Here is an 11,659-nt window from a genome sequence, read left to right as displayed (position 1 = left end):
TTTATGTTAGATACAAAAGTATATAAAATATCCAAAATGGAGTATTTCTTATAATTTTTAATAGACAAGAGAAATCTCTATTTAAGCTCTATTTTTCTTTTTCAGTTACGTTTATAAAGTCATAAATTTGCATAAAAATCCGCAGTCTAATGATCATTCAAATATTTTCGTGGGCCATTGTACGAGTCTTTGGAACTGACATAATCCAACTTTTCTTTCAGTTTGTCTCGAATTTGTTAGATTTCACTGTATCGTTGGTCAATCGAAGGTCTTCAGGAAATAAAATGTCACTGAGGTATTCTCAACATAACATCAATGTGACATGCTCAATCGATTGCACTCTTCCCCGGCTGACCTTCTCGAAATATTTACAAAATCCGGATAATCCTCGGTCGTCCAGCGACAACTTCCGGCACTCTCAATGCCTCATCGATTATTTGGGCACGAGTAGCCACAAATAACGGTCGGTTGCTTATAACATACCTCTACACGAGTAAAACTGTACAACATGCTTACGTCTGAATAATTTCAATCACAGTAAAGATTGTGCAGGGCCGTCGTCATTCCGTTTTCTCTAATATCTTCGTTTTCTTTCTCGACCACTGCTCAAAATAATTAGTATTCTTTTTTTTATAGTAAAATATTGTTAAAACAAAGTCAAAAGACGAAAATTTTCTGTTTCTGTATCTCCCTGGTTAACAAGTTAAAAAAAGATTAGACAGTTATGTGAAAGATAAAAGCGTCAAGGGCATTTCAGTGTCAACATGTTTTTCAAGTTCTAGGACGTAAGATATACGGTTAGATGAGAATATAAAATATTTAATGAGGCTCAGACATTGAACCCAACTTGTGCAGCATTCACAGCGAAAATAAGGAATAACGAATCTGTGTGATCAAGTGTCTTCCAGATTATTTTGAGCAGTGCGAATGGAACGAATCATAATCTTTCATGATTCTTGAATATTTAATTCAAATTGTTATCTCTGGTGCTAATTTTATCTTGCATCGGGTACACGAGCGGCCTTAAAAATGTCTTAAATGAGATAGAGATTTGTTGAATGCACAAGTTTCAGAGTCCAAGCTATCAAAGAGGATAGAAAAATCGTAAACATAGTGGAATTCATTGGTTCGTTGTAAATCCATCAAGTTAATGTAGAACTAACATCATCTGTCACTTCATAAAAGAATTTAATTCGATGCGTTATTACAGTACTATTTAGCGATTTGTAATAAATTTTAATAAATTCCTTTCAACTTTCTCCGCATCAACTTGATGGATAATCCTAATCTAAGAAGGATCGTAGCTAATGCCGCGCGTTTTTATGCAACTGCATGCATTTGCGTAACGGCAATGGCGACGAATGATGTGCAAGGGACGCGAACCTTGTTTCGGTACCATAGTTCCGGTAAAACCTTCCTTTATCGCATTCAATCGAGCAACAATTCTTCAATAATCATACTGTATCTTATTTCTTCCCGTTGCTGAACTTTGCTTCAATTTAAATTTACCAAAAAACGAACAAAGTTCTCACTACTTTGTATGTCTACGGTGAATAACTTTCTCTTGCTCTTACTACGAAGGTTAATCACCTAAACCGTCACTTTTAAAGTTGGAAATACGTTAAAAGAGTAACATTGAGCAGTAAAATTATGAATTATTTTGTCCGTAATATAAATTTGATTCAATTACTTATACGTAACGCCCTTGAAGTTTGTGGTCCTTTCTTCAAGTTTTGCGCCAATTTCTTTTCAAGGGCATTCGAGATACTGCACAATATCTTTTCTACGCTTCATTTCAAGATTACGGAACGAAGGGCAAAATAAATTTTTGTGGCAACACACGACTAACCTCGCACATACTGCAACAGAATTGCAAGGTGTTAACATTTGCATAGCCGTTTCTCGCTTTCAGGCCGTTGTGAACCTATCTGTTGCTTTCGTTACCCTTTAATTCATCTTGTCCTATTCAGGGATAACATTAGTTTGTAGATTTTTATAGCTTTTAAATTCTCCAAGACTTTTAAAAGGAATTTTTAATTTTACAAAAGCTAAGAAACACCAAGTTCTTCTTCTTTTTCTTCCACTTGAGATAGAAAAGAAGATATATATTCCCATATGTCTCTGTCAAGATTTTTCTAGAAATCTTTAATTCTATAAAATCTAAGAAATCTCGTCTTATTTCTCTTTTTCTTTTACTTGGAATAAGCCAGAAAAACAAAGAAAGAAGCTAATACCTTTTACATTCGCCAGGAATTAAATCTTTAGATTTCAAGAGCAATCTCAGAGTCAGCGAGAAAAAATGGCATTCCAGGGGAAGCAGTGACCTGTAACAATGTAAATTCATGAATGACCGGGAAAGAAGATTCCCAGACAGGTCGGTTCTGCATGAAAAAAAAGAGAAGGGGCTTGCGAGGTACGTGGCTGAGGCGCGTGCAATTATCCCGCTCATTAGAACTCTGTTAACTGGCATCACTTCAAAGGCTATCTGGTCCGTTCTTCTTGCGTTTCCGCAATAGCTAGTTCATGTTCAAGGGCATCAACGGCACGTACTTGTCGCTCGGTCGGAATTTGTACTGGGAGCACAACAGGCTCAACTCCGATTCCGTGTAACCATTTCTGTAACAGACCAACCACGTAACAATTACATCGATTACGATCGATCATTTCATTGAAATGTTACCATTGACAGTGTTGTCAAATTTTAGATTATTACGATTAATACAATCTACATGATCCGAAAGTTTATCGAAATTAATTCTTTACGATGAATGTGTTAGAAGCCATTAGAAAACCCCATAAACACCATCACCATGATCATAAATCATCACCAACTGATACCTTGTGGGAATACATTCTTAAGAAATTTACGTCTAATCGATGGTCATATGTAGCCACGAAAATTCAAGCTGTTTCTTCTTGAGAATATCACGCATCACCTGGAGGACTGTCTTGAAGAGAAGGACCTTGTGGGTGTAATGATCCCGCGGCGAGTTAGGATACTCGTACCGTGTCGAATTCACCCAGATATGGGGACAACTGAGGAGAGTCGGTGACGTAATTGTTAAGAGCGTATTTACTGCGGGAAGATAGTTTTCGCTTCTACTTTTTATACATGTTTTGGATTATTCAAACGATACTAAAAGTTTCTTTCTTTTTTCAGGGAAGTATTAAACGAAGAAGGCCAAAAAATACCAAAAGCTTTTCTTCGGAGGAATATCAAATAGGACCAAAAAATATAAAACAATTCTTTATACTGTTATGAGGGTAAAAAATGGGGCACTCTTTGGTGTAATTTTCAAACATTTCCTTTTCTTAAAGAATTTTTACTGAAAGGAGACTAAGAAACTTTTTCTTCTTCCAGTAGAATATGGATGAAAAACTTCGAACAACTCTTATTTGAACTTAATATTTTACAATTTCTTTTCTATATATCTTTTTAAACCATTCAAAGGTTTAAAAGAAAAAAAAGTTTAATTCTACACACGATCGAAAAAAGGAAAAAAGATTTAATTGTTTAAACAAGTATTAAATTTAATTATTGATTAAGAAATTCATTAAAATAGTATTCGAATAAAAATCTTCTAAAATAGAATATTTTCAAAAATTAAACAAACGAAACTACCTAAATAAAGACATTTCACACGAACGTAAATTCTTCTAATGTCTTTGAAACCTACCTCTGCCATTGAGAGCACGGACGCCTCTCTTTAAAACAAGTCACTTGTATCACATTGAAGAAAAGGGCACCAAGGGTGTTCGCCACTTCAGAATTGAGGTTCTGCAGGCATCTACGGAACTTGGCATCGCAGTCACAGTGGGACCGCGTGAACGGTGAATTGTTGCATATGCCATTAATACACTGTTTAGGCGATATCGTCATTGGACAGTGGTCATGTTCTCTGCAACAAGCATCCTCGCTTGCGTGGTGACCAAGGTCGTCGTACGATTTTGCCAAAGTGCCTGGTCCACACCATTTTGTACCTGGATAGATCAGTCCACTGCCTGGAGGCTGGTTCTGTCGCAATACAGAATATATTATTTTTTTTACAATTTCCTAAATTCTGACTCCTCTTGCACAATAATGTATTAGCTAATAATATCAATGAATTTTGACAATTTTGAAAAGTGATAAATATAAGTTGTACGCTTCTAAATTTTTATAATTCTATTATATATTTTTTTCTAATATGTTATATTTTTATTATATGTATACTTTCGTAATTATAATTAATATAATTCCTGAGATTTCTTGAAATATACACATTGTCTGTGTATAAAGTTCTAATCTATCTTAAATGAAAATTTAATTAACAAATATATGAAATATAAATATTTTGGTGTGTGGAAATTCTTTTAGTGCATTATAAAAGTATGAATTTATTCAAAGAGTAATATGTTTAATCACCTGTTATTTAAAGTATTAATTCTTTGGGTAATACATTGTACAAGTGCGAGTTTATCTAAAGAATAATGATTAATTTTTATCGTTGGCAATGCTACTAGAAAAAAAAGTATTTTACTTACTGCTGCGACTGTCTGTATAATCTACTTCTACCAAGCGAATCAAGCGTTCAATCAACTATGATTTTATTCAATTTCGTGATGAATCAATGTCTGAAGAGAACGATCGATACCTTTCCCTTGTCACGAGAAGCTTTACACGTTTCCTCCAAGTCTGCTACGAGGTTCGCCGATATTTGTCGGACCTTTTTCGGGTCAGCTCCAAGGATCATTTTCTGAATAACACCACGGTCGGTGTACAAAGCGCAGAAGGGTGCGTTGGCGTTCAGTTCAACCATTCTGGACATTGTGGTGTCTGCCACGAGAACACTAGCTTCGGTTTCATCTCCCCAAAACGTAGGTATTAACAGCAGAAATACTGCAAGCATCTGTTTAAAAAAGTAAAAAGAATCCAAATTAATTCACCAAATCCAAAATTTCAAATAAAAGGAATTTTTCGATTAATTCAAACTTGCTATTATTATTCTCTTACATCAATTTATCTCACAAGGATCCTATATGTATTCATTTTATGCTGGTAAATATTCATATTTTCAGATTCACTATACGTCAGGAAAAACATTAAGATACAAATTTTTTCTTATTGAATGTCTTTAATAAACCTGCTTTCGCTGCAGGTATTCTATTATCCTGTAAAACGATCACTATATTGATCCTGATTCTTAATGGAAACAAATTTTTGTTCATTAATTCGTTTTTTTAATCTTTGATTAGATGAGATTATACTCGTAGATGAATGCTTCAACGGGGACAGTGGGTCGACAATCTGTAAACGTTTCTCAACTTAGCCGTGACTACATATGAAGTGTACAAATACCAATATTATTGTGTCTTAGCCGCATTTCGTCCTCAATTTCACTTAAGTACACAATATTAATGCTTATGCAAAGCCTGAATACTTTTTATACTCGTAGAATATTATAATTAGATTATTTAATGTAGTAGAATAGATTATCTTTTACATCTCTGTTGAAAAAAAATATCCGAATTTTATATAATATTTATGTATTATTTGAGATCTAAAGATTAAATGCTGAATGTTAATTAAGCTTTGTATTACACTTAGCTAATTCATAGAAAATGGATCCATCCAAGGATATATTGAGCAATATTAACAGTATTATCAAAATTCTCCTCTTTCTATATATTTTTATTAAAAATATCAATTTCCATAACTGGCAATAAATAATATCTTTATTTTCAGATTAACTTTAAAGTCTGCATGAACACTTGGATATCCATACGTTTCACCACTGATATGTTCCCATCGTAACACCCTATTATGATTTGGGGACTGGAGAATCCTCCAATTATGATGACACGGATCTAATGGAAACTGATTGCGTTACGTGGACAGGACAACGTGACTTTTTTTTTTTCTTAATCCAACATTAATCGTTGCTCGTTGAAGTAACCGTTCAAATAAATTGACCCGCAGGAATTCCGGTCGTTTTAACGAGCGAGTTAGGGGGTAGATCAATTAGACGTTATGAAACGATGCCGTTCCTTTGCCAGGCGTGTATCCGTCGTATCCATGGCGAGGATTTACCTTGAATTTATTTCTTTACCAGACATTCATGACCAACGCATTTTATTTCTTTTTCTCTCCTTGACATATTGATCAAACGTTCTACTTTGTCTGTTGCGTTGTAATTTATCCGGTAAGGATATAAGACTATCAACATTTAAATGTCGTATCATCTTTAAACTGTCACTTAACTCCGATAACGCAAAATTAATTTCCATTCATGATTGCGTTTTTATTTATACTAATTAAAACCAATTGTTACATTTATCAATATTTATTAACTGTATACAGTCGCCTGGGATAAGATTAGAAGCAAAAATTGGATTAAAGACCTTCATTTAAAGTACCAAGGCATACCCAAGTACTTACACATCTATCAATAAGAAAGATTACTATTTTTAGAATAGCAAGATACTACAAGATAAATGACAATTGAAAGTATTAATAAATATGACAACGTGCGTTTGCATCTCCATCAATAATCATCTTTCTAAGCTGGCAAGGCAATCCTTGTGTACATCAAATTGATCTAGTCCCCTTTATATTTTTGTGTAATTTACTTTGTTATTTAAATAATGTAATATTCATATATATCAAAGCAAAATACATAAGTTTTTTGCCACGTATGTCTTTTATATTTCTTTAATATCATTTACAGACCAATGATGATTCTATTGACACTATCACCATCAAGCCATTCACGCAATAGAATAATACTCATTGCAGCGAGACAATGCAAAAGCACTTACTGTCGATTTACAAAAATCGAAACGTCCAAATCAAAAGCGTCCACTAGACACTGTAGCGAAGATCTCAAGTTCTCCGGATCACAACTAGATCTACATCTATCACCACCTATTCAAAACCCGTAAAAAATCGAATACTTCTACATTGTATGAAAATAAAAATTCAAGCTTGACATGTACGTAAAATTACAAATTTCTCTATTAAAAAGCGCACGATATTCTTTTAGCCTCGATAATTAGAAGAAAATCTTCAATAGAGGATCGCGAGCAGCAGATCACTCGATATTTAAGATCTGAAATCGAGGAAAGACAACCGAAGTAGTGACTTGGAGGATCGTCGATCGACTAATGCTGCTTCACCTTTCTAGAGAATCGCTTTCAAAGATCGTTCCAAGGACGACAATCTTCGTAAGGTCGCTGGTAGATAAGGAACAAATACCGAATCGTTTTGAAGGTTCCGCATCCACTGCCCTTCTCCCTGACGCGTCGAAATCGCGAAGGAGATCGAAAAATAAAAGCGGAGATGTGATGCTGGAAGACGAGGGCGATGAACGAACTTGTAAATCTCTGTTACAAGTCATTACAGACTTGATACTTGGATGATTTTAAATGGCTTTTAAGTAACCTTCAGAGATTAACGTGAATGCAAATTATTGCTTTTTGTGTCTACGTTCTTTATTTATTTATGCAAAGAAGAATATGAAACGTGGAACGATTTTTAGATATTTTGTATGTTGTTGTTTGCAGAAATTAATTGTCAGATAGGTCAAGGACGATCGAATTAAAAATGTGACGAACTTTTCGAACGACTTAATAATTGGATTGAAGTCAGTGATTTTCACTCAATTTTATTTCATTTTATTATTGATTTTAAAAATTGTTCATCCTGTCTTGTCAATTATATCGGTATAGTACCATTATTTTAAAATTATAGCACCATTTTTTGCACTATACATAATATATGATTAAAACGGATATTTATGTTGTATCATTCTAACTGCTAAATTCATTTCCAGATTAATTTGGGACATGACCAATGTCTCGTTACAGTGCTAATGATACTTCAAATTATTTTATACGACACGCACGATATGCATATAAAAATTTTATACTGCAAGTGTGGAAATGCCTTCATGAGCCACTGTAAGTAATAACGTCAAATGGATAAATCGACGAGGATTGATACCATTCAACGGCACAGTCCGTTCGATCAATAGAAATTTAATCTAATTAGCGCGATTAGACCGTTCCAGTTCAGGGAGTCGAGCGAAATCCTACGAGTCTCGCGCAAGAATCATCAACCCTACATAGCGAAATTGAGCCAGAATCTGGGTCAGTCGGCCTCGTTGACGAACTTGTCTCTTGAACCTGCGCCAATTCACACCGAATAACCCTATGATCAACTGGTAAATGAAGCGTGACTCAACTACACTGACCCACCTTCGTCTATTTACAAAGGTCACCCATCATAAATCATCATTACACCTTGTTTTATCCGACGCCATCAACTACTCATAAAAAAAAAATGATATAAATTTCTTTGTTTACTAATCTTATTATGGTTCATGACTTTCTTTTTTATGGAAAGTCTGTCTTGATTTTGGAAAGAATGTATACTATTACTTTGAGTATTAAGACACCCATTTATTGAAAAATTCTAACAAATTTTCCTTTATTTAGTATTTTCCAATGAAATGACAGATTTGTAATATAGTAACTACAAAATATCAAAATACACTGAAAGCCATTGTCTTTGTAATAAATATTGACAGGTGTCTTAATATTTCCGACTGCCAGCGTAAAAGAATTATGTTATTAAAAGTAATTTATTCTAAGGCATGAAGGAAAATTGTTTTATAATATCGAGTCACATGTATAACGTGTATAACGTGCATGCCAACTGCAATTACTTATATCTGAATTTAATTTTAATCTTATCTTTTGTTTTAGGCTATAAAGATTACTAAAGATTGCAACAGAAATTGTGCATTTACAAAATTAAGTGGAAAACAAATCGTAACATAATGACCGTTCACTTATTAATTATAACCCAATTAGGTAGGCCAATAACCATTAGCATGGTATGACCATTAGTCACCAAATTACTTTTTAATGATCTCTATTATCCCTTTGCAGAAAGAATACGTGCAAATAGTTCTCCATCCACAAAAACAAATGTCAAGGAATTTACTCTATTGCTCAGAAGTATTTGGATTGTATATTTTTGTCAAAATTGAAGTATTGCTTTTGTCCATTAGTTTCTCATTAATTTATACACTTTATTAACATTTATGTACTGTTGCTATAAAAGTATTCAGCTACTTATGAGCAACAGTGTATTTAGGAAAACGTACCCTGCCTCCACTCTTACCTGTTTCATCACAAACGAACCTGCTCCAATTATGAGGAATATTCGGACAAAGCCAACAAGAATCAAGAATCAAATCACGACCCAATAAATTATATCATGCTAAGCTTCATAAAAGAAACAAAGCACGGTAAAAAAAGAAAAAGCGAGAATACAAAGCACGGTGAAGTATCATAACAAAATATCGTGACGACTGGCTGAGGAATTAGCAAATTAGCCAGGGTTTGACGTCAAAAACAATTCACGGGGAATCGTTGCTCGTTACGCGTACCACGCACCGTTTAAATCGATCAATTACCCTGTGGAAAAGTCGTGCACGTGCAGTGGTGAACATGTTCATCGCAATTTTACCAGGTCACGGTCACAAAGGACAGGCAAGTTCAGTCTCAGATGAGTCAAATCGTTCGTTCTGTCTTGTAGTTTTAGATGTTGCAAGTGGACCGATTTAATAGAAACGGATTTTATGAAATTAATTTGAAAGATCGAGTAATAGAAGACACGTTCGAGTCGAGAAAATAACGCGAAACTCACTGAAAGAAGAGACAAGGTACGCAAGGAACTGCCAACCAACTCCCACCTCCGGCTGCGCACCCCGGAAACCGCAACGCGACTCGAGCCACTGCAGTGCGCAACAACCCCTCAACTTACCTTCACTGATCCTATGGAATTCGTAGAGTTGAATTTTAGAGGTAACCAAGGTGCCATTGGCAAATATTTGAAGATTTAGTATTTGTTAATTTGAATGATTGTTATCGAAGGAAACACTGGACATTTTATTTTAGACAAGTTGAAATGTTAATAGTTTAAGGGTTTTACATTCTCTAAATTCTTGAATTTTTAAACCTTTATATTTCTAGATTAAAAATTTTTAGATTTTTTGGCATTTAAATTCCTAAATCTCGAATTGACTATAATAATTGTCCAGTTCTCTAAATATTACAAATACAGTTTTAATTTGTTACCTTTTTAAATTTGGTATTTAAACGAAATATTGGTATTTAAATGAAAATAGCGCATAATTACAATATCTGTCTTAATAGTCTAATTTATCGAAATATTGTAGTAAATGAATCGTTATAAACAAATGTTAAACACTGGAACGATCGCTATTTTTATGTAATTGTAATTGTATAATTTCACTAACAAGAACTACAAATTTCAAAGGTGAATACAATTTCACGCGAAGGTGTCCCCTTTCGCTCAATTTATCTGAAATTCAGTCCTAGTATATACCGAGTGATTCCGCTTCCTACATAGACAATTATAAAAGATTCCTTTTGCGTAGTACTTAAATATTCACATTGTTTGAAAAGTAAATTTTTCGGGAATATCGTTTATCGATTCTTTGCGCGTATTCTTTTAGGAATTATATTCTGAATAATGTATGCGTCTGAAACGTACGCGTCTTGAATATAATTTTACACTTTTTCAATTTTAAATCTTCCGCTGAAATTATAACTTATAATTTCCGATTAAAGAATTATATAAAAACAAAGAATGAATGTATCAACGATCAACGTATTTTTCATTTCTGATTTTGGGACTTTTAGATTTTACAATTCCCATATTTCTAAATATTTAAATTTTGAAAACACTAAAAAAGCAAAAGAGGAAAAAGCAGAAGAATAACAAATTAATGTACATACATTGAAGGATAACTCCGGATGGTTTTCACTCTGAATCAGTGATGGTAAACAGCAGTCAATTTATTGTCTCTACAGGATCACGATTCTCGAAAGATCTCTTCGGTGGTTGCAGAGAACCGCGGACAAAACAGGGTAGTTAATCGTAGGATGTCCTTCTTTCTGGATAAAGATCCGCTTTATGATCTCTTCAACGGCTGCTATCAAACTGATCGTCGAAACGGGTCGTCAGGATACTAATATTCCGTGGCATACATATACGAACCCAGTGGTCCAGATTACACGGGGGAGATTCTGAATCACGTGATACGCCGTATGTTTGCAACCGTACAACATATAACTCTGTCTGTTGTAAATAGATCGGATTAATTTGTCCGTGGCGCAGGATATGCTGGCGACGTTCTTCCTTCCGTCAGAGATTTTGCAATCGTTTTACGCTTTTAATACCCCTCAATGCAAACCAATTGAGACCAATGCGATTCTCTTTTCTTTAAACATCCGCGACAGGACTGCCTATTGTCGCGGATTGAAATAATTGAGAACGATTGGAAACTTGTTATGGACGCAGTAATTCTAGGTTTATGTACTTCTTTGTTATTCTCTTGTATTACTTGCAACGTTTGAGTTCAATAGCGTTTCGCATCTCATAATTGTAAAACCATACGGAAACTATCAATTTTTATATATTTTTATATTTTATGTCTTTATTATATATTTTTTTATCTTTATGTATACAAAGAGTAGTTCTAGATCTTCATACTTTTTCTCGCACCTCATAACTAAGCTGTGAACGTTTATGCAAAATCATATTTTTATCAGAATGATTAAAAAAGATGAAACATGGATATAACGT

General features: G+C 34.1%; 1 protein-coding gene and 1 long non-coding RNA gene across 2 annotated transcripts; one reads left to right on the top strand and one right to left on the bottom strand.

Annotated features, from left to right (window-relative positions):
* Nucleotides 1–195: 195 nt before the first annotated feature.
* On the bottom strand, nt 196–11,658 carry LOC122570318 (acidic phospholipase A2 PA4). The gene is made up of 4 exons (XM_043732460.1): nt 10,810–11,658; nt 4,635–4,889; nt 3,678–4,015; nt 196–2,616 (listed from the first exon to the last, which is right to left on the bottom strand). Exons 2-4 carry the CDS (start codon nt 4,887–4,889, stop codon nt 2,517–2,519), a joined length of 693 nt encoding a protein of 230 aa, XP_043588395.1. The 5' UTR covers nt 10,810–11,658; the 3' UTR covers nt 196–2,516.
* LOC122570320 lies at nt 5,499–10,800 on the top strand. The gene is made up of 3 exons (XR_006317785.1): nt 5,499–8,253; nt 8,746–8,853; nt 8,932–10,800. It is a non-coding gene; the product is annotated as an uncharacterized LOC122570320 (long non-coding RNA).
* Nucleotide 11,659: the final 1 nt, after the last annotated feature.

The sequence above is a fragment of the Bombus pyrosoma genome, linkage group LG8 (assembly GCF_014825855.1).
Source record: "Bombus pyrosoma isolate SC7728 linkage group LG8, ASM1482585v1, whole genome shotgun sequence".
Classification (NCBI taxonomy): domain Eukaryota; kingdom Metazoa; phylum Arthropoda; class Insecta; order Hymenoptera; family Apidae; genus Bombus; species Bombus pyrosoma.
Note: the sequence above shows the minus strand (reverse complement) of the source record. Positions and strands in the feature narration are given on the sequence as shown.